This window comes from Meles meles, chromosome 2 (assembly GCF_922984935.1).
Source record: "Meles meles chromosome 2, mMelMel3.1 paternal haplotype, whole genome shotgun sequence".
Lineage (NCBI taxonomy): Eukaryota > Metazoa > Chordata > Mammalia > Carnivora > Mustelidae > Meles > Meles meles.
Window position 1 is genome coordinate 169,350,379 of NC_060067.1, and position 26,155 is coordinate 169,376,533.

At 38.7% G+C, this 26,155-nt stretch overlaps 1 protein-coding gene across 2 annotated transcripts in view; it reads left to right on the forward strand.

Annotated features, from left to right (window-relative positions):
- LOC123930022 (arylamine N-acetyltransferase 1) overlaps positions 1 to 24,120 on the forward strand; it is a 37,716-nt gene extending 13,596 nt beyond the window's left edge. For both annotated transcript variants that reach the window (XM_045986241.1, XM_045986247.1), the window contains exon 2: positions 22,860 to 24,120. In XM_045986241.1, coding sequence (XP_045842197.1) covers positions 22,866 to 23,738 — 873 coding nt within the window. In that variant the 5' untranslated portion in view covers positions 22,860 to 22,865 and the 3' untranslated portion in view covers positions 23,739 to 24,120. The remainder of the gene's footprint in view (positions 1 to 22,859) is intronic.
- Positions 24,121 to 26,155: the final 2,035 nt, after the last annotated feature.

Below are 26,155 nucleotides of genomic sequence, written 5' to 3' on the forward strand. Positions count from 1 at the left end.
CCTGGAAGCTAAAGACCACGTTGCTTAAGAATGCTTGGATCAACTAGGAAATCAAAGAAGAACTTAAACAATTCATGGAAACCAATGAGAATGAAGACACTTCAGTCCAAAACCTATGGGATACAACAAAGGCGGTTCTAAGGGGGAAATACATAGCCATCCAAGCCTCCCTCAACAACATTGAAAAATCCAGAACACACCAGCTGTCTCTACACCTTAAAGGACTGGAGAATCAACAACAAATCAAACCAACTCCACACATAAGAAGGGAAATAATCAGGATTAGAGCAGACAGCAATGAGGTAGGAACCAGAGATACAGTAGAATGTATCAATGAAACTAGAAGTTGGTTTTTGAAAGAATCAATAAGATCGATAAGTCATTGGCCACACTAATCCAAAAGAAAAGAGAGAAAGCCCAGATTCATAAAATGATGAATGAAAAGGGACGGATCACAACTAACACCAAGGAAATAGAAACATTCATCAGAAATTATTATCAACAGTTGTATGTCAATAAGCTAAGCAACCTAGATGAAATGGATGCATTCCTGGAAAACTATGAACTCCCAAAATTGAACCAGGAAGAAATTGATAACCTGAATAGACCAATATCTAGTAACAATATTGAAGGAGTGATCAAAAACCTCCCAAAAACAAGAGCCCAGGATCTGATGGATTCCCTGGTGAATTCTACCAAACTTTCAAAGAAAAAATAACACTTATTCACCTGAAGATGTTTAAAAAAATTGAAGAAGAATGAAAACTTCCAGACTCTTTTTATGAAGCCAGCATTACCCTGATCCCCAAACCAGGCAAAGACCCTACCAAAAAGGAGAATTTCAGACCAATATCACTGATGAATATGGATGCAAAGATTCTCAACAAGATCCTAGCAAACAGGATCCAGCAGCACATTAAAAAGATTATCCACCATGACCAGGTGGGATATATCCCTGGGTTACAAGGATGGTTCAACATTCGCAAATCAATCAGTGTGATAGAACAAATCAATAAGAGAAGAGAGAAGAACCACATGGTCCTCTCAATTGATGCAGAAAAAGCATTGGACAAAATCCAGCATCTGTTCCTGATGAAAACGCTTCAAAGTATAGGGATAGAGGGAAGATTCCTGAACTTCATCTATGAAAGATTCCTGAACTTCTATCTATGAAAGACCCACAGCAAATATCATCCTCAATGTATTCAAGTCTCTGCACCTCTGACACTCCAAAAAGGGATCACTTTTCTAATTGTAGAATTGCAGAATTCTATTTGTAGAATTTCTTTTCTCAGACCTCTGATTGATTTCACAGGTGTTCAGAATGATTTCATAACTATATATATTTATTTGGACTAGAGAAACTTAGGGTCCCCTACTCCTTTGCCATTTTAACTCTGATTTGGGTATGAGATTTTATTTCATGGCAATACATTTCAAGCTAGACTGAGGTGATAGTTTGACAAAATTGTGAATGTATAAATGGCACTGAATTGTTCATTTTAAAATAGTTAATTTTGTTAAGTGGATGTTATAACATTAAAAAAATCTATTTAGTAATGCCAGAAATCCTGGCAGTAGGAGTTGGACATTCCACCTCAGCCCAAAAGTTTACGTGTGCCACCTGTAGCCTTGAGTGTGTTGGCAGCATTGTTTCCTTCCCCAGGACCCTCATTTTAACTCCCCAAGTGATGGACTTAAAAGAAAACTTTTAACTCTCAATTCCCTAGCTACATCTGTCCTAGAGACTTATATTGTTTGGCTTTTTCCATCTTTGGGTAAACAGATGTTTCATTTTAGATTGGCTTTCTCTTACTGCTCTATGGATGCCACAATACCTGCCTGATCTCTATAGGCACTAACTTAGGGCTATAGCTGAGATGCAGGCTTATTGATGCAGGTCTGTGAACATAGCTGGCCTAGAAACTTTTTTTTTTTTTTAAATCCAGAAAGTCAAGTAGCTGGCATATACTTTTGGGAGGGAAGGCCGGATTACAGTGTCAATCCAGTGAGGTGGTATGACTTTCACTAGGACGAAGAAAAGAGAATGAAAGGGATTGCAAGGCATACACAGAAAGAAAAATAATTCACTAGCATTCTTAAATTCCGTTCAGTAATGGCAGAAATATAGGCATTAGGTAAAGATTCCATTTTAGTCAAATAATTTATTTGTGCTGTTTGTAGTCTTGGGAGAACAGCACCCCATGTGGTCTACCTCCAAATCAATCTATTTAAAAAAAATTTTAGGCTCTTGCTTATAACTTCATTTGGGGAGAGAATAAGGATTTCTGTAGTCAAAAAAATGAAAATGAATTGAAGTAACACATTGCTTAAAGATAAGTCCATTCAACTATTGAATATTGACCATTAAAGAAAACAAACATCCATTTGATCTGCAGAAAAAATAAATCTCTTATCTGATATTCAAAGCCTTCTGGAATTTGCCTCATCCCAAATATCTTACCTTTCCTTCACACAGCTTGTCAAAATAAACAGCTTGTTAAATCATGTTCCCAGAATCAGAGAGAGACAAGGATCCATGTGCAAGTGACATATTAAGTACTCCTGGTAGAAACCAAATTTCAGCCTGGATGCAAACTATGAGTTTGTCCAGACACACGACAAAGTGCTGGGCTTTCAAAACCTCCCACCAATAAGTCACTGACCCAGAGAAACCCTGGTATGATAAGAATTCCCTGGCACTTGCTGCTTTCTGGTGTCCTTGAGTGTAAGAGCACAAAAGCCAGACCAGGCATAACAAAAGGTAAAAGATATCTGAAGTGATATGAATGGCTTACAGAGAGCTTTCCCCCACACCACCCTTACTTCTAAATCCTCATCAACCCCAGGTACCCTCTCTAGATACACTAAACATGCTTACTCTGTCCTTTAACCCCTACATGTGCTGGAGTAATAAATTTCATTTGAGTCACATTTTTAAAAATGTTTTTAAATTACTTCAGCCACAATTCTCATAATCTTTCTTCTCTTTGTTCTATAAAAAAAAGGAGTTAATTCTGTCCAGCACTCCTTTAATTGTGGTGTCTTACATTTTTTTTTCTAAATTTTGATTTACATCTTCATTAACCAATGGAAAGTAACATTTATTCATGGTAGCTAATCATTTTTGCATTTCTCAAATTTTTTCATGTTTGAGATTGTCTTAATTCATCTTCCCTTCATGATTCAATGAAACACTAACAGAATCATGTTTGAGGGTCACACTTTTTTTCAAAACTTTGTAAGCATAATTCCATACTGAAGTAAGGTGAACTTGTGGACATTTCTGTGGAATATTCTGATGCCAGTGTAATGTTTTATAAATTATAAATTGTTTGTTTTCTCTACCTGATGCTTGACTAGTAATTTTTTTAATTTATTTTATTTTTTCAGTGTACCAGAATTCATTGTTTATCCACCACACCCAATGCTCCATGCAATACGTGCCCTCCTTAGTACCACCACCAGGTTCACCTAACTTCCCACCACCATCCCTTCCAAAACCCTCAGTTTGTTTCTCAAAGTCCACAGTCTCTCATAGTTTGTTTCCCCCTCTAATTTCCCCCAACTCACTTCTCGTCTCCATCTCCCAATGTCCTCTGTGTTATTCCTTATGCTCCACAAATAAGTGAAACCATATGATAATTGACTCTCTCTGCTTGACTTATTTCACTCAGCATAACCTCTTCCAGTCCCGTCCGTGTTGAAACAAAAGTTGGGTATTCATCCTTTCTGATGGAGGCATAATACTCCATAGCATATATGGACCATACCTTCTTTATCCATTCGTCCGTTGAAGGGCATTTTGGTTCTTTCCACAGTTTGAACACTGTGGCCATTGCTGCTATGAATATTGGGGTACAGACGGCCCTTCTTTTCACTACATCTGTATCTTTGGGGTAAATACCCAGCAGTGCAATTGCAGGGTCATAGGGAAGCTCTATTTTTAATTTCTTAAGAATCTCCACACTGTTCTCCAAAGTGGCTGCACCAACTTGCATTCCCACCAACAGTGTAAGAGGGTTCCCCTTTCTCCACATCCTCTCCAACACATGTTGTTTACTCTCTTGTTACATTTGGCCATTCTGTCTGGTGTCAGGTGGTATTTCAGTGTGGTTTTGATTTGAATCCTCTTACACTGTTGATGGGGATGCAAGTTAGTGCAGATTTGATTTGAATCTCCCTGATGGCTAATGATGATGAACATTTTTCATGGTTCTATTAGCCATTTGTATGACTTCTAAATACCCAGCAGTGCAATTGCAGGGTCATAGGGAAGCTCTATTCTTAATTTCTTCAGGAATCTCTACACTGTTCTCCAAAGTGGCTGCACTAACTTGCATTCCCACCAACAGTGTAAGAGGGTTCCCCTTTGTCCACATCCTCTCCAACACACGTTGTTTCCTGTCTTGCTAATTTTGGCCATTCTAACTGGTGTCAGGTGGTATCTCAATGTTGTTTTAATTTGAATCTCCCTGATGGCTAGTGATGATGAACATTTTTTCATGTGTCTGATAGCCATTCGTATGTCTTCATTGGAGAAGTGTCTGTTCATATCTTCTGCCCCTTTTTCGATATGATTATCTGTTTTGTATGTGTTGAGTTTGAGAAGTTCTTTATAGATCCTGGATATCAACCTTTTGTCTATACTGTCATTTGCAAATATCTTCTCCCATTCCGTGGGTTGCCTCTTTGTTTTGTTGACTGTTTCCTTTTCTGTGCAGAAGCTTTTGATCTTGATGAAGTCCCAAAAGTTCATTTTTGCTTTTGTTTCCTTGGCCTTTGGAGACATATCTTGAAAGAAGTTGCTGTGGCTGATATCGAAGAGGTTACTGCCTATGTTCTCCTCTAGGATTCTGATAGATTCCTCTCTCACGTTGAGGTCTTTTATCCATTTCGAGTTTATCTTTGTGTACGGTGTAAGAGAATGGTCAAGTTTCATTCTTCTATATATCGCTGTCCAGTTTTCCCAGCACCATTTATTGAAGAGACTGTCTTTTTTCCATTGAATATTTTTTCCTGTTTTGTCGAAGATTATTTCACCATAGAGTTGAGGGTCCATATCTGGGCTCTCCACTCTATTCCACTGGTCTATGTGTCTGTTTTTATGCCAGTACCACGCTGTCTTGGTGATCACAGCTTTGTAGTAAAGCTTGAAATCGGGTAACGTGATGCCGCCAGTTTTGTTTTTGTTCTTCAACATTTCTTTAGCAATTCGGGGTCTCTTCTGATTCCATACAAATTTTAGGATTATTTGCTCCAGCTCTTTGAAAAATACCGGTGGAATTTTGATCGGAATGGCATTAAAAGTATAGATTGCTCTAGGCAGTATAGACATTTTAACAATGTTTATTCTTCCAATCCAAGAGCATGGAACAGTCTTCCATCTTTTTGTGTCTTCTTCAATGGCCAAAATTAGCAAGACAGGAAATAACGTGTGTTGGAGAGGATGTGGAGAAAGGGGAACCCTCTTACACTGTTGATGGGGATGCAAGTTAGTGCAGCCACTTTGGAGAACAGTGTGGAGATTCCTGAAGAAATTAAGAATAGAGCTTCCCTATGACCCTGCAATTGCACTGCTGGGTATTTACCCCAATGATACAGATGTAGTGAAAAGAAGGGCCGTCTGTACCCCAATATTCATAGCAGCAATGGCCACAGTGTTCAAACTGTGGAAAGAACCAAAATGCCCTTCAACGGACGAATGGATAAAGAAGGTATGGTCCATATATGCTATGGAGTATTATGCCTCCATCAGAAAGGATGAATACCCAACTTTTGTAGCAACATGGACGGGACTGAAAGAAATTATGCTGAGCGAAATAAGTCAAGCAGAGAGAGTCAAGTATCATATGGTCTCACTTATTTGTGGAGCATAACAAATAACATGGAGGACATGGGGAGATGGAGAGGAGAGGGAGTTGAGGGAAACTGGAAGGGGAGATGAACCATGAGAGACTATGGACTCTGAAAAACAACCAGAGGGTTTTGAAGGGGCGGCGGGGGTGGGAGGTTGAGGAACCAGGTGGTGGGTAATAGGGAGGGCACGTACTGCATGGAGCACTGGGTGTGATGCCAAAACAATGCACACTGTTATGCTGTAAATAAACAAATAAAAAAAATAAAATTTAAAAAAAATGGACAAACAAAAAGATCGATAAAAACAAATGACAAGAAAAAAAAAAAAAAGAACCCAGCCAAAATGAATCCCAAGTATAAGATTTATATACTACCATAACAAAAACAAATACACAGAAACACTGACAGAAGAAAAAGATGGGAGGGTGGGTATAAATCCTCAGTGTCGGCAAGGAAGGTTATTTTGATTCTTCCTGGGTTCATGTTGATATCTTTGTTAAAGGACTCAACTTTCCTGAGATAAAGGTGGATTAAAACTCGTTTATATATAGGGGTAGTATTGATTGGGGATAGAGGATTACCTTGAAGCTTATCTCTATATGAATATTTAAAAATATATAAAAGGAAAAGGAAAACACAGATATATATATATATATATATATATATATATATATCAAAAAAGCTCAAGTTAAAAGGTTATTATGGAATTTGTTGTACTGAACCTCTCGTTGTAATGGTAAATAGGGTGCAAAATATTTTTAAAAATTAAAAATAACAAGAATAGTGGGAATGAATTCAAAATAAAAGTTCTATCTATGAAATATACAGGTTTTAGAGCAATATAGACAGCTTAATATCTTCTTTTCCCCTGATATGGGGTTTTACAATTTTATGGGAACACTGTGGTGGTTGTCCTCTCATTTTTTAGGTTGGCTTTCTGGGGGAGGGGCCTGCCACATTGTTTTTCAAGAAATCTTGCTTGGGTTGAGTCCTCCTGCCCCCTATCAATAGGCTCGGCTCTGAGGAAATAGGTTTTTCAGGTTTTTGTTCTCTGGAGGGTTTTTTTTCCTCCTTTGGTGGCTTTTGGTGGTTCTTTGGAGGTTTAGAGGAAAGCAAACTGCACCCAGACCTCCATCTCAGAGAAGCCTCAGTCTTTTCCTCTCTGGGTATTCCATAGCATACAGACTCCCCCTCTACCACCCCCCACTGGCAAAGCATGTCCCTAGCCATAGTCTTAGGGGTCGCATGAGCTCCCACCTGTCTCTGAACCCTGGTGCTACTAAAATCAAGAGCAAAATTGGTCCAGACAGTCAGCTTCCAGTGACTGCCTTTGCCCCGGCTCTCTGGGCAGGTCCAGACAGCCAGAGAGATCCCAACCAGAGATAGCATACTGAGATTTTCATGCCTGCCCAGGCTGGGAGTGTTCAGACTCTTGCTGGTCCTAGGGAGCACTGGCTAGCACCTGCACAGACCTATTTCAGGGGAGCGTGAGTGGAGGGTGTGGAGCATGGCTTAGGCACCAGTCGCACAACACGCCTGCAAAGTGCAAAAGGCTGTGATTCTAGAGAACTCCAGCTATCATCCACCCAGATGCTCTAATGACTGCCTGTATCTCAGGGACCACAGTCTGGAGGCTTCGCCGCACTCTCTCTGGCATGGGTGGTCGCTAGCAGAGACTGTCCTGGGTTGTGGGCTTAAGCCCATGCCCATGACTGCCTGATTCCACCAGTTGCCCATTAAGATCTTTTTCTCTTTTTGAGTGCTTTTAACCAGACTCCAAATTAATGCTGGTCCCCAATCATAGGGCACTCTTATATTGGGGTATTACTTTCCAGTGGGTCACTTCTGGTGGCTCTCTCCCCATTCTGTTTAACTTCCAATGTCAGCGCCATCTTTTCCACTCTGCTCTACCTGTCCACTGGTCTTCTGCCCATGAAAGAGATCCAGAAGTGTATAATCCTATATTTCAGGCTGATTTCATGAGTGTTCAGAGTGTTCTGGTAGATAATCAGCTCACTTTAGGGGACCAGTTGAAACAGTGCCTCCTACTTCTCTGCTATCTTGCCCCCCTCACCGCCACTACTAAATTCTAATTTAAAATTATATCTTAAAAAAAATAGAGAAAAAATGAAAAGGAAAACAAACACTTGAAAACAAATTACGACAATTCAAAATAAGTACAAAATAATTTTCAAGTAGAAGGAATAATGATTTAACCATGAATCAAATGGCCAAGCTATAAACCACTTGATTCCTTTTCCATTACCCTTCACCTCTGTTCTTTCCATACACATTTACAAATTCTGGATTAGTGTCAGAGAGGATATGGGGAGATCTGGCTAAATACAAGTTCTTCTCTCTATGACTAAATAGTAGAGTATTACAACTCCTCTAGATATTGGGAAAGATGCTGGTGAGATGAAAGGAAGTGTAATGAATCTAATTGATTTAAAGGAAACAATATTTCAGACACCATGAACAGAGAAAGTTGGAAGCATTGGCAATATGGGAGTGATAGTTGGGTTAAAAAAGAGAAATAAGAAAATCTGAGAGAAATTATATAAGGAGAAAGAAGAGAAATCCTTAACTTATGACTATTAAACTCAGAGCCAGGCCCTTTGTACCATGCCATCTCAGGCTGTCCCACACTGTGAAGGGGTTAGCCTTGGTGTGTAAAATGGTTGCAATTTGAGTCTCAGTAGATTAAGATTATTGACCAAAGGGGAGGAGCTAAGGTGGCAAAGCAGGAGGACCCCAAGTTTGTCTTGTCCATCAAATGCAACTGGATAGTTATCAATGCATTCTGAACATGCAAGAAAAAATCAGAGATCTAAGAAAACAAACGCTGCAAGCCTACAGGTAGAAAAGAGACCACCGTTTGGAAGGTAGGAGGTTAAGGAGACTTGAATCCAATGTGATAGAGCAGAGGATATGGCAGAGGGGAGGGATCCTACTTAAGGAGGCTACCACAAAGCATGATAAGCAGTGGAATGCAAAATCGGAACTTTGAGGAGTCTGCTACAGCAGATATGCCTGACTTAAAGGTGCTCAGGTGGTGAAGTGGGACAAATCCCAGGTGTGACAGCATGGTCTGAGAATCCCCAGGATCATAAGAAGAACAGGTGGTCCCTCAGTGTGACAGAGTTTCCAGGCATTGGAGCAGAGAAGCTAGCTGAGAACAAGGAGTCTAGGTGATAGCTTTTTCTACTCAGTGTTGCCATAAACTGTGAATCACTGCAGTCATGCAATTGCTTTCCAGGGACAGGTCTAGCAAAAAAGCAGCTTGGCGGGACCCCACCTCCAACCCCCTTCCCTGGGAGGAATACTGTGGGTCTGGGCCATGGGCCTAGAATTTAGTTTTGAAACTAAGTCAAATACCTGAGATAAGAATGATTGTTCAAAGGCTGAGTGAACACAAAGTTCTGATGAAACCAAGGAAACAAGACTGATTACTTTTCTGTGATAGCTCACTGAAGAGTGGTGGGGTGGAGGTGGGGAGCACATATTTTCAGCTCCAGGGCTAGAGAGCAGGGTGCAGCTATATTCATCCAGCCCATCAGTGCTGAAAGCCTTCAAAAAGCAAAAGAGTGCCACCTGAAGGACTATGGATCCGCTTACTTTGAGCCCTGCCATTCTGTGCACTGTGCATTTACCCTAGGCAAGTTCACCTAAGAATCAGCACAACAACCTTTCCCACAGAAGTGTCACCAAGGGTACTATTCATAAAAAAACTGCAAACCTTCACTTGTTGGGGAAAACAACTTTGTTTTTTTCTTTGTATTTTCATTCCTTAGAATTTTGGTATTATTTTTTCAGTAATTTTCTTACTTCTTCAATTCTTCTTTTACTTTTCTAATTTTTAATTTTATATACACTTTTTTGCCATTTGAACAAAGTAGAATACATTTTTTATTTAAATTCAGTTAGCCAAGGTATAGTACATCATTAGTTTTTGATATAATGTTCAATGACTCATTTTATTTTTTGTTTCCTTTCATTATATTTTATTTTAAATATATATGTTTTTCTTTCTTTCTTATATTAGAACATAGTGTCTTTTAGCAAACAGACCAAAATACATGCAGGATCTAGTTTTTTTGTTTTGTTTTGTTTTGTTTGTTGTTGTTATTGTTATTTTTGTTGTTGTTTTTCTTTTTCTTTTCTTTGCTGGACAAAAATAAGTGACTGAGAAAAACACCCCAGCAGAAAGAACAGAAGATAGTACTCCCAGGAATTTAATCACTACAGATATAAGTAAGATTTCTGAACTAGATTTTAAACAAGGATTATAACAATACTAGCTTGGCTTGAAAAAAGTATAGAACACACCAGAGAATCCCTACTGTAGACATAAAAGAACTAAAATCTAGTCAGGCTGAAATTAAAAATGCTATTACCAAGAAGCAATCACAAATGCAGCCCATAAAAACAACAATGAACGATGCAGAAGAGCAAATCAGTGATATAGAAGATGAAACTATGGGGGAAAAGGAAGCTGAAAAGAAGAGGGAAAGAAAACTATTAGATCATAAAGGTAGACTTAAGGAACTCAGTGATTTCATACAGCAAATTAATATCCATATTATAGGAATCCCAGAAGACAAAGAGTGGGGAAAGAGAAGCAAAAGATTTATTTGAATGAATTATAGGAGAGAACTTTCCTAATTTGAGGAAGGAAACAGTTAAGTCTAAGAGGCACAGAGAATTCTCCTCAAAAGCAACAAAAATAGGTTAACACCATGACCTATAACTTCCAGATTGCAAATATAAAGAGAAAATCCTGAAAACAACTTTGAAGAAGAGGCCTTTAAACTACAAATGTAGAAACATAAGGTTGGCAGCAGACCTGTCCACAGAGACCTGGCAAAGCCAGAAAGGAATGGCATGATATATTAGTATGCTAAGTGGGAAAAATACGTAAATAAGAATACTTTATCCAGCAAAGCTATCATTCAGATTAGAAAAAGAGAAAGAGTTTCCAAGAGAAACAACATGAAAGGCATTCATGACCACTAAACCAGCCCTGCAAGAAATATTAAACATAAATAGGGGACCCTATTAATGATGAGGTGTCAAGGATAACAAAGATCAGAAAGGAATAGAGACAATCTACCAGAACGGTGAGTTTACATGTAATAAAATGGCACTAAATTCATGTCTTTCAGTTATTACTGTGAATGCAGATGGGCTAAATGTTCCCCCCCCAAAAAAAAGAAAAAAGAAAAGAAATAGGGTAATGGATTTTTAAAAAGAGGAACCAATGATACGCTTACAACTTACTTACAACAGACTCATTTTAGACCCAAATACGCCTCCAGATTGAAAGTAAAGGGGTGGAGAACCATATATCTTGCTAAATGACATTTTTAAAAAGCGGAGTAGCCATCCTTATATTAGGCAAACTAGATTTTAAACCAAAGACTGTAGTAAGAGATGAAAAGGACACTACATCATAATAAAGGGGTGTATCCAACAAGAAGATCAAACAACTGTTATAAAAGACACACATTTAATATCCTCCATGGGGAAAACCAGAAATTTTTCCTAAGGTCAGGAAAATGATAGGGATGTCCACTCTCATCACAGTTGTTCAACATAGTACTGGAAGTTCTGGCCTCAGCAATAAAACAACAAAAAGAAATGAAAGGCTTCCAAGTCAGCAAAAAGGAAGGCAAACTTTCACTTTTCACAGATGACATGATACTCCATGTTGGAAATCCGAGACTCCACCCAAAAATTGCTAGAAGTAGTACAGAAATTCAGCGAAGTCGCAGGATGTAAGATCAACACACGGAAGTCTGTTGCATTTCTATACTCTAACAATGAAACAGCAGAAAGAAATCAAGAAATCTATTCCATTTACAATTTTACAAAAACCCATAAGATACCTAGGAATAAACCTAACCAAAGAGGTAAAATATCTGTACTCTGAAAACTACAGAACACTTATGAAAGAAATTGAGAAAGACACAAAGAAATGCAAAGACATTCTGTGCTCATGGACTAGAGGAACAAATATTGTTAAATTGTCTGTTCTGCCCAAAGCAATCTATTCATTTAAAGCAATCCCTATCAAAATATCACCAGCATTTTCAAACTTGGAACAAACAATCCTAAAATTTGTATGGAACAAGAAAAGACCTTGAAAAACAGAAGGAATATTAAAAAAAAAAAAAAAGAAGAACACCAGGGGTGCTGGGTGACTCAGTTGGTTAAACATTTGCCTTCAGCTCAGGTTATGATCTCAGGGTCCTGGGATTGAGCCTCACATCAGGCTCCCTATCCCTCTGCTGCTCTCCCTGCTTATACTCTCTTTCTGTCAAATAAGTAAAATCTTAAAAGGAAGAATGAAAGTACAAAAGAAAGAAAAGAAAAAAAAGAAAAAAACTGAAAAGAAGGAAGGAAAGGATAATGAAAAAACCGAAGCTGGTGACATCGCAATTCCAGAGTTCAGGCTGTATTACAAATCTGTAACCATCAAGAATATATGATATTGGCACAAAAGTAGTCACAATGGACCAGAATAGCAAACCCAGAAATAGAACTTCAACTCTATAGGCAACTAATCTTCAACAAGGCAGGAAAGAATACCCAATGGGGAAAAACAAAAACCAAAACAGTCTCTTTAACAAATGGTGTTAGGAAAACTGGACAGCCACATGTAGAAGAATGAAACTGGACTATTTTATTATCCCATACACAAAAATAAATTCAAAATGGATGAAATTCCTAAATGTGAGACAGTAAACCATCAAAATCCTAGTGGAGAACACAAACATCAACCTCTTTGACCTCATTGCCAGTAACTTCTGGCCATGTACATCTTCAAAGGCAAGAGAAACAAAAGCAAAAATGAACTATCAGTACTTTGTCAAAATACAAAGCTTTTGCACAGCAAAGGAAATAGTCAACAAAACTAAAAGACAACCTACAGAATGGAAGAAGATATTCATTAATGACATATCAAGTAAAAGGCTAATATCCAAAATCTATAAAGAATTTACCAAGCTCAACACCAAAAAACAAACAAACAAACAAACAAAAAATAATCTAGTCAAGAAATGGATGGAAGACATGAACAGACATTTTTCTACAGGAAGAGATGTAAATGGCCAAAAGACACATGAAAAAATGTTCAATGTCACTCAATATCAAAGAAATATAAGTCAAAAAATGATACACCACCTCACATCAGACAGAATAGCTAAAATTAACAACTCAGGAACAACAGATGTTGGCAAAGATGTGGAGAAAGAGAAAACCTCTTACTCTGTTGGTTGAAATGCAAACTGGTGCAGCCACTCTGGAAAGCTGTTTAGAGGTTCTTCAAAAAGTTAAAAATAGACATAACCTATGACCCAGTAGTTACACTAGATATTATCCAAAGGATACAAACATAGCGATTCAGAGAGGCACATGCACTTCAATGTTTATGCAACAATGCCCACAATAGCCAAAATATAGAGAGAGCCCACATGTGTATGGAGGATGAATGGACAAAGATGTGATTGATATATATAATGGAATGTTACTCAGCAATCAAAAAAATGAAATCTTGCCATTTACAATGATGTGGATGTAACCATACAGTATTATGCTAAGAGAAATAATGTCAAAGAGAAATATCATATAATTTTACTCATATGCGGAATTTAAGAAACAAAACAGATGAAAATAGAGGAAGGGAAGGATAAACGAAGTAAAATAAAAACAGAGAGGAAGGAAAACCATAAGAGTCTTAGCTATAGGAAAGAAACTGAGGGTTGCTGGAAGGGAAGTGGATAGGGGTGTGAGGTAATTGGGTGGGCACTTAATGTCATGAGCACTAGGTGTTTTATGTAAGTGGTGAATCACTAAATTCTACCTCTGAAACTAATAATATAATTTATGTTAACTAAAATGAAAAGGAAAAATTCTGTTAACTGAATTTTTTTAAAGCTCAAGCATGTCTAAACCATATTTCTTTTGTGCCATATCACTGTGCTCCTTACTTGTTCAACAGTGCTTCTGGGTATAGAATCAGAGAGGGTTTGGATGGTCTGGCTCAATTACAATAATTTCTCCATATCTGAGTGGTAGTTTTAGAGCCTGTGTACATGTTGGTAAAGAACATCAATGCAAATAAGATGAGAAGAGATGAAATAAACTTAATAGATTTAGAGAAAATAATGTTGCAGACATTAAAAAAAATAAAGTTAAAACCCTAGCAAAATGGGAAGAGCTGACCAAGAAAGAAAAACACAATACAAAAGAAATGAGAATAAAAGGACAATAGAAACACATAGCTTATCACCACTAGCCTAGGGAACAGGGCCGTTTGTATCAAGTCACCTCAGACTATGTCAATGCTAACAATGGTAGTGCACATTAGTGTTACAGTTAGCGTCTACATGGGATTAGGACTCTTCACCAGCAGGGGCAGAACGTTTTCTACATGGGATTTAACAAAAATAAGGAATTTTTTTTTCTGCTACCTCACCTTAACAGAAAGTCAAGAGATAATTTAAAATTTGGTTCAAGTCTTTTCTCATCATTTTTTTCCTCCTGTTTTTCATTCCTCAACTCCATAAATTTTTATTGATATTATTTTTCAGCAAGTTCTCCTAGTAGCTTTGAGAAAATACCTTACCAGTGCTTAGCCCTGCAGCAGAACATATCTGTTTAGGTTTCTGAAATATCCCTTCAATAGAGTCTTATTGACTTGATTTGGATAACATACCATTCATAAGTAGAGTACTGGTCCTAGAACATACATGTTTTTAACTGGTCTACCTGGGTCACCAGTCTATTTAGCTGAATGTATACAGCTTATTCTTCATGTAATAGCCAGAAACATCAAATTGATTTTGGTACACTTTGCCTAAACTGCAACCTTCCTCCACTGCCCTTCTCACTATGATTCTGATCTCAGAGTTCAAGCCAAAAGGCTAGTATTTTTTAGAGGGTATGTTAATGTCTTATCTCATCTCAGTTCACATTCTCTCCGGCTCACTCTGCTTCAATCACTCTAGCCTGCTAAATGTTCTCTGAGCACTCTAGGCAGGTTCTACTTTGAGACTTTTTTTTTTTTTTTTGCTTTGTTTCTTCTGCCTGAATGGTATTCCCCACACATGTAGACTTAGCTCATTCTTTCACATGCTTAAGGTCACAATGATGCTTTTTTGATCACTTTATTCTAAATTAGTTTTCTCAGTGCATAATGTGTCTATTTTCTTTGCTTTAGTCTTCCACAGGACACTTATAAGAATCTAAGAAATTGAATGTTTTATTAGTTTATCCAATTTACAATCTATGTCATCCAACTATCACTAAAATGTAAGATTACTGAGGGCAAGCAAGGAGATCAGTAGCAAATACATAGTATTCAGAAAATACATTGAATGGATTAATAAATCAGTGCACAAATGAATATAATCTTTGAGTGGGAATATTTGACCAGATAATTTTATCTTATCTAAAAGGGAAATTGAGTGGATCAGGTACCATGAAATCAATAGACTCCTTTATATAATTCTATTTATATTAGGAATTATGTGTAAACCTTATTTTTTTATTTGTTTATTTGTTTATTTACAGCATAACAGTGTTCATTGTTTTGGCATCACACACAGTGCTCCATGCAGTACGTGTCCTCCCTATTACCCACCACCTGGTTCCACAACCTCCCACCCCCCACCCCCCCACCCCCCGCCGCCCCTTCAAACCCTCTGGTTGTTTTTCAGAGTCCATAGTCTCTCATGGTTCATCTCCCCTTCCAGTTTCCCTCAACTCCCTCTCCTCTCCATCTCCCCATGTCCTCCATGTTCTTTGTTATGCTCCACAAATAAGTGAGACCAGATGATACTTGACTCTCTCTGCTTGACTTATTTCGCTCAGCATAATTTCTTCCAGTCCCGTCCATGTTGCTACAAAAGTTGGGTATTCATCCTTTCTGATGGAGGCATAATACTCCATCGTGTATATGTCCCACATCTTCCTTATCCATTCATCCGTTGAAGGGCATCTTGGTTCTTTCCACAGTCTGGCGACCGTAGCCATTGCTGCAATAAACATTGGGGTACAGATGGCCCTTCTTTTCACTACATCTATATCTTTGGGGTAAATACCCAGCAGTGCAATTGCAGTGCAAATGCAGTCATAGGGAAGCTCTATTCTTAATTTCTTCAGGAGTCTCCACACTGTTCTCCAAAGTGGCTGCACTAACTTGCATTCCCATCAACACTGTAAGAGGGTTCCCCTTTCTCCATATCCTCTCCAACACACGTTGTTTCCTGTCTTGCTAATTTTGGCCATTCTAACTGGTGTCAGGTGGCATCTCAATGTTGTTTTAATTTGAATCTCCCTGATGGCTAGTGATGATGAACATTTTTTCATGTGTCTGATAGCCATTCGATGTCTTCGTTGGAGAACTGTCTGTTCATATCTTGTGCCCATTTTTCAATACGATTATCTGTTTTGTGTGTGTTGAGTTTGAGAAGTTCTTTATAGATCCTGGATATCAACCTTTTGTCTGTACTGTCATTTGCAAATATCATCTCCCATTCCGTGGGTTGCCTTTTTGTTTTGTTGACTGTTTCCTTTGCTGTGCAGAAACTTTTGATCTTGATGAAGTCCCAAAAGTTCATTTTTGCTTTTGTTTCCTTGGCCTTTGGAGACATATCTTGAAGGAAGTTGCTGTGGCTGATATCGAAGAGGTTACTGCCTATGTTCTCCTCTAGGATTCTGATGGATTCCTGTCTCATGTTAAGGTCTTTTATCCATTTCGAGTTTATCTTTGTGTACGGTGTAAGAGAATGGTCAAGTTTCATTCTTCTACATATCGCTGTCCAGTTTTCCCAGCACCATTTATTGAAGAGACTGTCTTTTTTCCATTGAATATTTTTTCCTGTTTTGTCGAAGATTATTTGACCATAGAGTTGAGGGTCCATATCTGGGCTCTCCACTCTGTTCCACTGGTCTATGTGTCTGTTTTTATGCCAGTATCATACTGTCTTGGTGATCACAGCTTTGTAGTAGATCTTGAAATCGGGTAACATGATGCCGCCAGTTTTGTTTTTGTTCTTAAACATTTCCTTAGCAATTCGGGGTCTCTTCTGATTCCATACAAATTTTAGGATTATTTTCTCCAGCTCTTTGAAAAATACCGGTGGAATTTATATCGGAATGGCATTAAAAGTATAGGTTGCTCTAGGCAGTATAGACATTTTAACAATGTTTATTCTTCCAATCCAAGAGCATGGAACGGTCTTCCATCTTTTTGTGTCTTCTTCAGTTTCTTTCATGAGTGTTCTGTAGTTCCTCGAGTACAGGTCCTTTACCTCTTTGGTTAGGTTTATTCCCAGGTATCTTATGGTTCTTGGTGCTATAGTAAATGGAATCGATTCTCTAATTTCCCTTTCTGTATTTTCTTGTTAGTGTATAAGAAAGCCACTGATTTCTGTACATTGACTTTGTATCCTGCCACCTTATTGAATTGCTGTATGAGTTCTAGTAGTTTGGGGATGGAGTCTTTGGGGTTTTCCATATAAAGAATCATGTCATCTGCGAAGAGAGAGAGTTTGACTTCTTCCTTGCCAATTTGGATACCCTTTTTTCTCTTTGTTGTCTGATTGCCGTTGCGAAAACGTCTAATACTATGTTGAACAAGAGTGGTGAGAGCGGGCATCCTTGTCGTGTTCCTGATCTCAGCGGGAAGGCTGCAAGCTTTTTCCCATTGAGGATGATATTTGCTGTGGGTCTTTCATAGATAGATTTTATGAAGTTCAGAAATGTTCCCTCTATCCCTATACTTTGAAGCGTTTTCATCAGGAACGGATGCTGGATTTTGTCCAATGCTTTTTCTGCATCAATTGAGAGGACCATGTCATTCTTCTCTCTTCTCTTATTGATTTATTCTAGCACATTGATTGATTTGCGAATGTTGAACCAACCTTGCAACCCAGGGATGAATCCCACCTGGTCATGGTGGATAATCTTTTTAATGTGCTGCTGGATCCTGTTTGCTAGGATCTTGTTGAGAATCTTTGCATCCATATTCATCAGTGATATTGGTCTGAAATTCTCCTTTTTGGTAGGGTCTTTGCCTGGTTTGGGGATCAGGGTAATGCTGGCTTCATAAAAAGAGTCTGGAAGTTTTCCTTCTGCTTCGATTTTTTGGAGCAGCTTCAGGAGAATTGGTGTTATTTCTTCTTTGAAAGTTTGGTAGAATTCCCCAGGGAATCTGTCAGGTCCTGGGCTCTTGTTTTTTGGGAGGTTTTTGATCACTGCTTCAATCTCATTACTAGATATTGGTCTATTCAGGTTGTCCATTTCTTCCTGGTTCAATTTTGGGAGTTTATAGTTTTCCAGGAATGCAACCATTTCATCTAGGTTGCTTAGTTTATTGGCATATAACTGTTGGTAATAATTTCTGATGATTGTTTCTATTTCCTTGGTGTTAGTTGTGATCTGTCCCTTTTCATTCATAATTTTATTAATTTGGGCTTTCTCTCTTTTCTTTTGGATTAGTGTGGCCAATGGTTTATCGATTTTATTGATTCTTTCAAAAAACCAGCTTCTAGTTTCATTGATACGTTCTACTGTATCTTTCGTTTCTACTTCATTGATCTCTGCTCTAATCTTGATTATTTCCCTTCTTGCATGTGGAGTTGGTTTAATTTGTTGTTGATTCTCCAGTTCTTTAAGGTGTAGAGACAGCTGGTGTATTCTGGATTTTTCAATGTTTTTGAGGGAGGCTTGGATGGCTATGTATTTCCCCCTTAGAACCGCCTTTACTGTATCCCATAGGTTTTGGACCGAAGTGTCTTCATTCTCATTGGTTTCCGTGAATTGTTTAAGTTCATCTTTGATCTCCTGGGTGATCCAAGCATTCTTAAGCAAGGTTGTCTTTAGCTTCCAGGTGTTTGAGTTCCTTCTGAACTTTTCCTTGTGATTGAGTTCCAGTTTCAAAGGATTGTGATCTGAGAATATGCAGGGAATAATGTCAGTCTTTTGGTATCGGTTGAGTCCTGCTTTGTGACCCAGTATGTGGTCTATTCTGGAGAAGGTTCCATGTGCACTTGAGAAGAATGAGTATTCTGTTGTTTTAGGGTGGAATGTTCTGTATACGTCGATGAGGTCCATCTGGTCCAATGTTTCATTCAATGATCTTATTTCTTTATTAATTTTCTGCTTCGACAATCTGTCTGTTTCTGAGAGAGGCGTATTAAGATCTCCTACTATTATTGTATTCATATCGATATGACTCTTTATCTTGATTAATAGTTTTCTTATGTAATTGGGTGCTCCCATATTGGGGGCATAGATATTCACAATCGTTAGATCATCTTGGCGGATATTCCCTTTAAGAATTATGTAGTGTCCTTCTGTATCTCTGACTACAGTCTTTAGTTTAAAATCTAATTTATCTGATATGAGAATCGCTACCCCAGCCTTCTTTTGTGGCTCATTGGCATGAAAGATGCTTCTCCATCCCTTCACTTTCAGTCTGGGTGTATCCTTAGGTTCAAAATGGGTCTCTTGTAGACAACATATGGATGGGTCCTGTCGTTTTATCCAATCTGCAACCCTGTGTCGTTTTATGGGTGCATTTAGGCCATTCACATTGAGAGTGATTATTGAGAGATACGTTTTTATTGACATCGTGTTGCCGTTGAAGTCTTTCTGTCTGTAGATAGTTTCTATATTTCTGTTCAATGATATTCTTAGGATTTTTTCTCTTCTATAGGACCCCCCTTAATATTTCCTGCAGTGTCGGCTTGGTGGTTGCACAGTCTTTTAAGCCTTGCCGGTCTTGGAAACTCTTTATCTCCCCATCCACTTTAAATGTCAGTCTTGCTGGATAGAGTATTCTTGGTTGCATGTTCTTCTCATTTAGTACTCTGAATATATTTTGCCAGCCCTTCCTGGCTTGCCAGGTCTCTGTGGAAAGGCCTGACGTTATTCTAATGGGTTTTCCTCTGTACATAAGGAGCTTTTTTGTCCTAGCTGCTTTTAAGAGGGTCTCTCTTGAAACATAATTCCTCATTCTAACTATAAGGTGTTGTGAGGACTTTCGAGAATCTAAAATCTTGGGAGGAAATCTCTCTGCCTCTAGTACATGACCGTTGTTTCCATTCGTGAGATTGGGAAAATTTTCATAGACAACTTCTTCCACTATATCTTCTAGACTTCTTTCTTTTTCCTCCCCTTCATGGATTCCAATAATTCTGACGTTGGAACATTTCATGGTATCGTTTATTTCCCTGATTCTGTTTTCATGGCTTCTGAGCTGTTTGTTCCAGGCTTCCTCCTGATCCTTTCTCTCTATCTGTTTGTCCTCCAGATCACTAATTCTATCTTCTGTCTCAGTTACCCTAGCTTTTAGAGAATTTAGATGAGATTGGAACTCATTGAGAGCATTTTGAACATGATCCCTGGTGGCTTTCAGTTCTGCCCTAACATTGTGAACATCATTCCTGGTGGCTTTCAGTTCTGCCCTAATCAATTCTGTTTGGTCATCCATGGCTTTCTCCAACCTAGCTATTGCCTGGATAATTGTTAGTCTGAATTCCTTTTCTGACATATTGTCTATGTCGATAGCCATTAGCTCTGTTGCAGAAGGCCCATCCTCTGTATTTTTCTTCTGTTGGGTATTCCTCCTCCTAGTCATTTTGGCAAGAGATGACTGAACAGATGCAGCTGGACGTATCGATTGTGGTGCAGTCAATGTGCACCCTGGAACGCTTCTGTGCAATCAGGATTCCTCACCCAAATGAGAGAAAAAAGAAAAGAAAAAGAAATAGAGAAGAAGAAAGAAAAAAAGGGAGAATGAAAAAAGGAAAAAAAAATAGAGAGAGAGAGAGAGATAGGGAAACAAGGGAAGATAAAAGAGAAGGCTCAGTCCAAATGGGCCACAAGGTAAGATTTATGAAGTATACAAACAAAAACAGACAAACAAAGGACTGATAAAAGTATATGACAAGAGAAAAAAAATATATATATAAGCAAAGAAAGGGAAGAACCTCATCAGAAAGAACCCCAAGTATAAGATTTATATATTATCAGGACAAATACAAATTCACAGAAACACTGACAGAGGGAAAAATTGGGAGAGTGGTTATAAATTCTCAGTGTGGGTGAGGAAGTTTATTTTGATTCTTCCTGAAGGTATCTTGATGTTTTTGTTAAGGGACTCAACTTTCCTAAGTTACAGGGGGATTAGAAACTGGTTTGCCTATAGGGGTAGCATTGATTGGGGAAAGGGGGTCACCTTGAAGTTTAACTCTATATGTATAGTAGAAAATAAAAATTAAAAAAGAATAAACTAGACTAAACTAAGTTAAAATTAAAAAAGAATTAAAAAAATAGAAAAGCAAAAGAAAAACACGGGTGTATGTATCAAAAACCTCAGGTTAGAAGGTTATTAAAGAATTTGATGTACTGGACATCTCAGTGTGGTGGTAAATAGGTTAAAAAATTATCTGTATGTATATAAAAAAAAAGAACCAGAATATTGGTAAAGAGTTAAAAATAAAAGTTGTATTTATGAAGTAGTAGTGGTGGTTCTCTTGTAGTATTTTTTTTTCTTCCTTCCTGGTTGGTTTTCTGGGGGAGGGGCCTGCCACGTGGGTTTTCAGACAATGATGTTCCCTGAGTTAGGTCCTCTCCCTCCCCTCAAGGGGGTGAGCTCTGAGGAAACTGTTTTTTTTTTTTTTTTCAGGCTTTTGTTCTCTGGGGGTTTTTATGTTCTTTCATCTGCTTTCTCTCACCTTGACAGCTTTTGATGGTTTTTGGAGGTTTAGAGGAGAGCAAACTGCACCCCAACCTCCCTCTCAGAGAGAAGCCTCAGAATGTTTTGCAAAAGCTGCTGGCGGAGTCGGTTCTGAGTCACTGTCCCTATGGATGCAGGAACTCCTCGTTGTACCCAAAACCAGGGCAGCAGTGGCTGTCTAGGCAGCTCCAGACCGCCAGAGAGGTTCCAAGCAGAGATCGCACACTGAGATTTTCCCACTGTCCCGGGCTGGGAATGCCTGGTTTTTCCGGATGCCAGAGCTCCAGGCTAGCGCCTATGAGCATGTATCCCAAGGGAGGGTGCGGGACGCGCGCGTTTCAGGATTGCCGTCTGGTCAGGCTCCCAGCCCCTCATGGGAGCCAGACCCCACTCGTTCTCGGGCGCGCTGGTGTTCAGGCACACTGGCAGCTCAGGGATGGAGACCTGATTTCTCCACCGCACTCTCTCTGGCTCAGTGCCAGGGGAGGCTGTCCTGGGTCCGGGGACTTAGGTCCCTGACCCTAACCGCCCAGGTTCCCACTATTACCGCCCACGATCCTTTGCTCTTTGTTTTTTGAGTGCTTTCAACCAGACTCCAAGTTAATGCTGGTCCCCAGATGCAGAGCACTCTCGTGTTGCGGTATTACTTTCCAATCGGTCACCTCTGGTGGCTCCCTCCCCCTTTTGTTCATCTTCCGATATCAGTCTGACGCTCCCAGTCTGCTTTACCTGCCACTGGCATCTTCTGCTCCTGTAGAGATGCAGACGTGTATAATTCTGATCTCAGGCTGAATTCATGTGTGGTTGGAGTTCTTTGGTAGGTAATCAGCTCACTTTAGGGTACAGGTTGAAATGGTGCCTCCTCCTACTTCCCCGCCATCTTGACTTCCCACTGTAAACCTTATTTTGATACCAATTTGAACCTTGTTTTGTTCATCATGAAGAAAACCACATGTAAACTGTTTTTATAGTTTCACTCCTCACTTATGATGGATTTCCAAATTCTCATGCTTAAAATATGAAAGAAGTGATAATAGTTTTCCTACAGGGTTACTAAGTCTACTAAGTGTGTTTATATGTACAAAAGTAATTTATACAATAAAAACACTAAATAAAAGACTTATGATTATGGATATTTATAATCATTGATTGCATTTATATATTTAAAATACATTAGTTATAATTAGGCTAATCAAAGAAATCCAGTCCAAAAGTAATGTATTATTTCTCTTTGTTGTACTTCCCTCAGGTGATCATGGACATTGAAGCATATTTTGAAAGAATTGGTTATAGGAACTCTAGGAAGAAACTGAACTTGGAAACATTAACTGACATTCTTCAGCACCAGATCCGAACCATTCCTTTTGAGAACCTTAACATCCATTGTGGGGAAGCCATGGAATTGGGCTTGGAGGTCATTTTTGATCAAATTGTGAGGAGGAACCGTGGTGGGTGGTGTCTCCAGGTCAATCATCTTCTGTATTGGGCTCTGACCACAATTGGTTTTGAGACCACAATGTTGGGAGGATATGTTTACAGTACTCCAGCCAACAAATATAGCAATGCTATGATTCACCTTCTGCTGAAGGTGACTACTGATGGCAGGAATTACATAGTGGATGCTGGGTTTGGACGCTCTTACCAGATGTGGCAGCCTCTGGAGTTAATTTCTGGGAAGGATCAGCCTCAGGTGCCTTGCATCTTCCACTTGACAGAAGACAAAGGAATCTGGTACTTGGACCAAATCAGAAGAGAACAGTACATTTCAAATCAAGAATTTCTTAATTCTGATCTTCTGGAAAAGAACAAATACCGAAAAATATACTCCTTTACTCTCGAACCTCGAACAATTGAAGATTTTGAGTCTGTGAATACATACCTTCAGATATCTCCAACATCTGTGTTTACAAGCAAGTCATTCTGTTCCTTGCAGACCTCTGAAGGGGTTCACTGTTTAGTGGGCTGCACCCTTTCTTATAGGAAATTCAATTTTAAAGACAATATGGATTTGATAGAGTTTAAGATACTGAATGAGGAAGAAGTAGAAAAAAAGCTTAAAAATATATTTAATATTTCCTTGGAGAGAAAGCTTGTGCCCAAACATGGTGATCAATTTTTTACCATTTAGTATAAGGAGTAAAAATGGCCTTAGGTATTACTTCATGTCCTGAAACTTTTTATTATAAAAAATTTTAAACATATACTAGAGAAAATAAAATACTAAATGTCTGTATCACCCAATTTATCAATTATCAACTACAATATTTCTTCAATGTTCACACATTATACCAAAGAAAATTTTACCCTTAAAAATATCAGCATTTAACATTACAAATATGTAGTCATCAAAACAGTATGGTACTCACAAAAATGGACACATAGATCAATGGGACAGAATAAAGGACCCAGGAGTGGATGCACAACTGTATGGTCAACTAATCTTCAATAGAGCAGGAAAGAATATCCAGTGGAAAAAAAGACAGTACCTTCAACAAATAGTGTTGGGAAAACTGGACAGCTACAAGCACAAAATGAAACTGGACCATTTTCTTAAACCATATACAAAAAATAAATTCAAAAGACTCAGCGTGAGACAGGAAACCACCAAAATCCTAGAGAAGAACACAGGCATAAACCTCTTTGACCTGGGCTGCAGCAACTTCTTTCTAGACCAACACCAGAGGCAAGGAAAACAAAAGCAAAAATGAACAACTGGGACTTCATCAAAATAAAAACCTTCTTCATAGTGAAGGAGACAATCAATAAAACTAAAATGCAGCCCACGGAATGGGAGAAGATATTTGCAAATGACCTTACAGATACAGGGTTAGTATCAAAATCTATAAAGAATTTATCAAACTCAATATCCCCCCAAAACAAATAATCCAGTTAAGAAATACATGGAAGACATGAATAGACACTTCTCCAAAGAAGACATACAAATGGCTAACAAACACATCAAAAATGCTTAACATCACTCATCATCAGGGAAATAAAAATCAAAACTACAGTGAGATATCACCTCACCAATCAGAATGGCTAGTTAACAACAAAGAAAGAACAGGTGTCAGAGAGGGTATAGAGAAAGGGGAACCCTCTTGCACTGTTGGTGGTAATGAAAACTGATGTAGCCCCTCTGGAGAACAGTTTAGAGGTTCCTCAAAAAGCTAAAAATAGAATTCCTTACAATCCAACAATTACATTCTTAGGTACTTAACAAAAAGATACAGAAATACAGATTCAAGGGTGGGGTGTACATGCATCCCGATGTTATAGCAACATTATCAACAATAACCAAACTATGGAGAGAGACCAAATGTCCATCAACCGATGAATGGATAAAGAAGAGGTTTTATATACATATATATGCCACCTCTATTGCATACAATATATATAGTGGGATACTATTCAGCCATCAAAAAGAATGAAATCTTCCATTTGCAATGATGTAAACCCAACTAGAGTGTATTATGCCACATGAAATATATCATAGAAAGACAAATACCTTATGGTCTCACTCATATGTGGAATTTAAGAAAGAAAATAGATGAACATATGGGACATGGGGAAAGAAGAAAAGGGGAGAGGGAAACAAGTCATAAGTGACTCTTAACAATAGAGAACAGTGTTGATGGAAGGGGGTGGGTGATGGATGGGCCAGATGGATGATGGGTATTAAAGAAGGCACCTTTTTTAAGGCACCTGTGTGGCTCACTCAGTTAAGTGTCTGCCTTCAGCTCAGGTCATGATCCCAGGGTCCTGGGACCAAGTCCCACATTGGGCTCCCTGCTAAGTGGGGAGTCTCCTTCTCTCTCACCCTCTGCCGCTTCCCCTGCTCATGCTCTATCTCACAATCTATCATAATAAATAAATAAAATCTTCAGAAGTAAAAATAAGACACTTGTGATGAGCACTGGGTGTTTTGTGTATTGTGTGTAAGTAATGAATTACTGAATTCTATTCCAGAAACCAATAATGCACTATATGTTAACTACCTAAGTTAAGAAACAGGATAAAATCAGAATGTAGGGGATATAAACATGAAAGAGACAAACTGGTGAAAGAGTAGGGACCTCATTTCATCTGGTCCCCTGAATTTAGCTAGATAACTATCAAATCACTCTGATAACCTACGAATTCAACCTGAGATATAATAAAAGAATTGCTGAAATTCTACAAATAGAAAGTGACCACTTTTTGCAAGGTAAGAGTGTGAAGTGAAATGGAGGGGATATACCAGAAGATAAATTGTGGAGGGGAGGGAGCCTCGTAAGTCAGCTACCAGAAAGTGATATAGCCCCAGAGTACAAAATCTGAACCCTTAGAAATCTGCTCCAGTGAGAGACATCCCTACCTGAAAGGTGGTGTTTGGTGAAGTGGGGCAGAATCCTAGGTGGCACAGTGTGGTCTCAGGTTCCCTGGTGTCACAGAGAGCATGGGGATCCCTGAGCCAACAGAGTTCCCCAGCATTGGAGTGGGTAAACTGGTTACCATCTGCAATCCCAGGAGGAGGCTCTTAGCTTGGTTCGCCATAAGCCATGAACC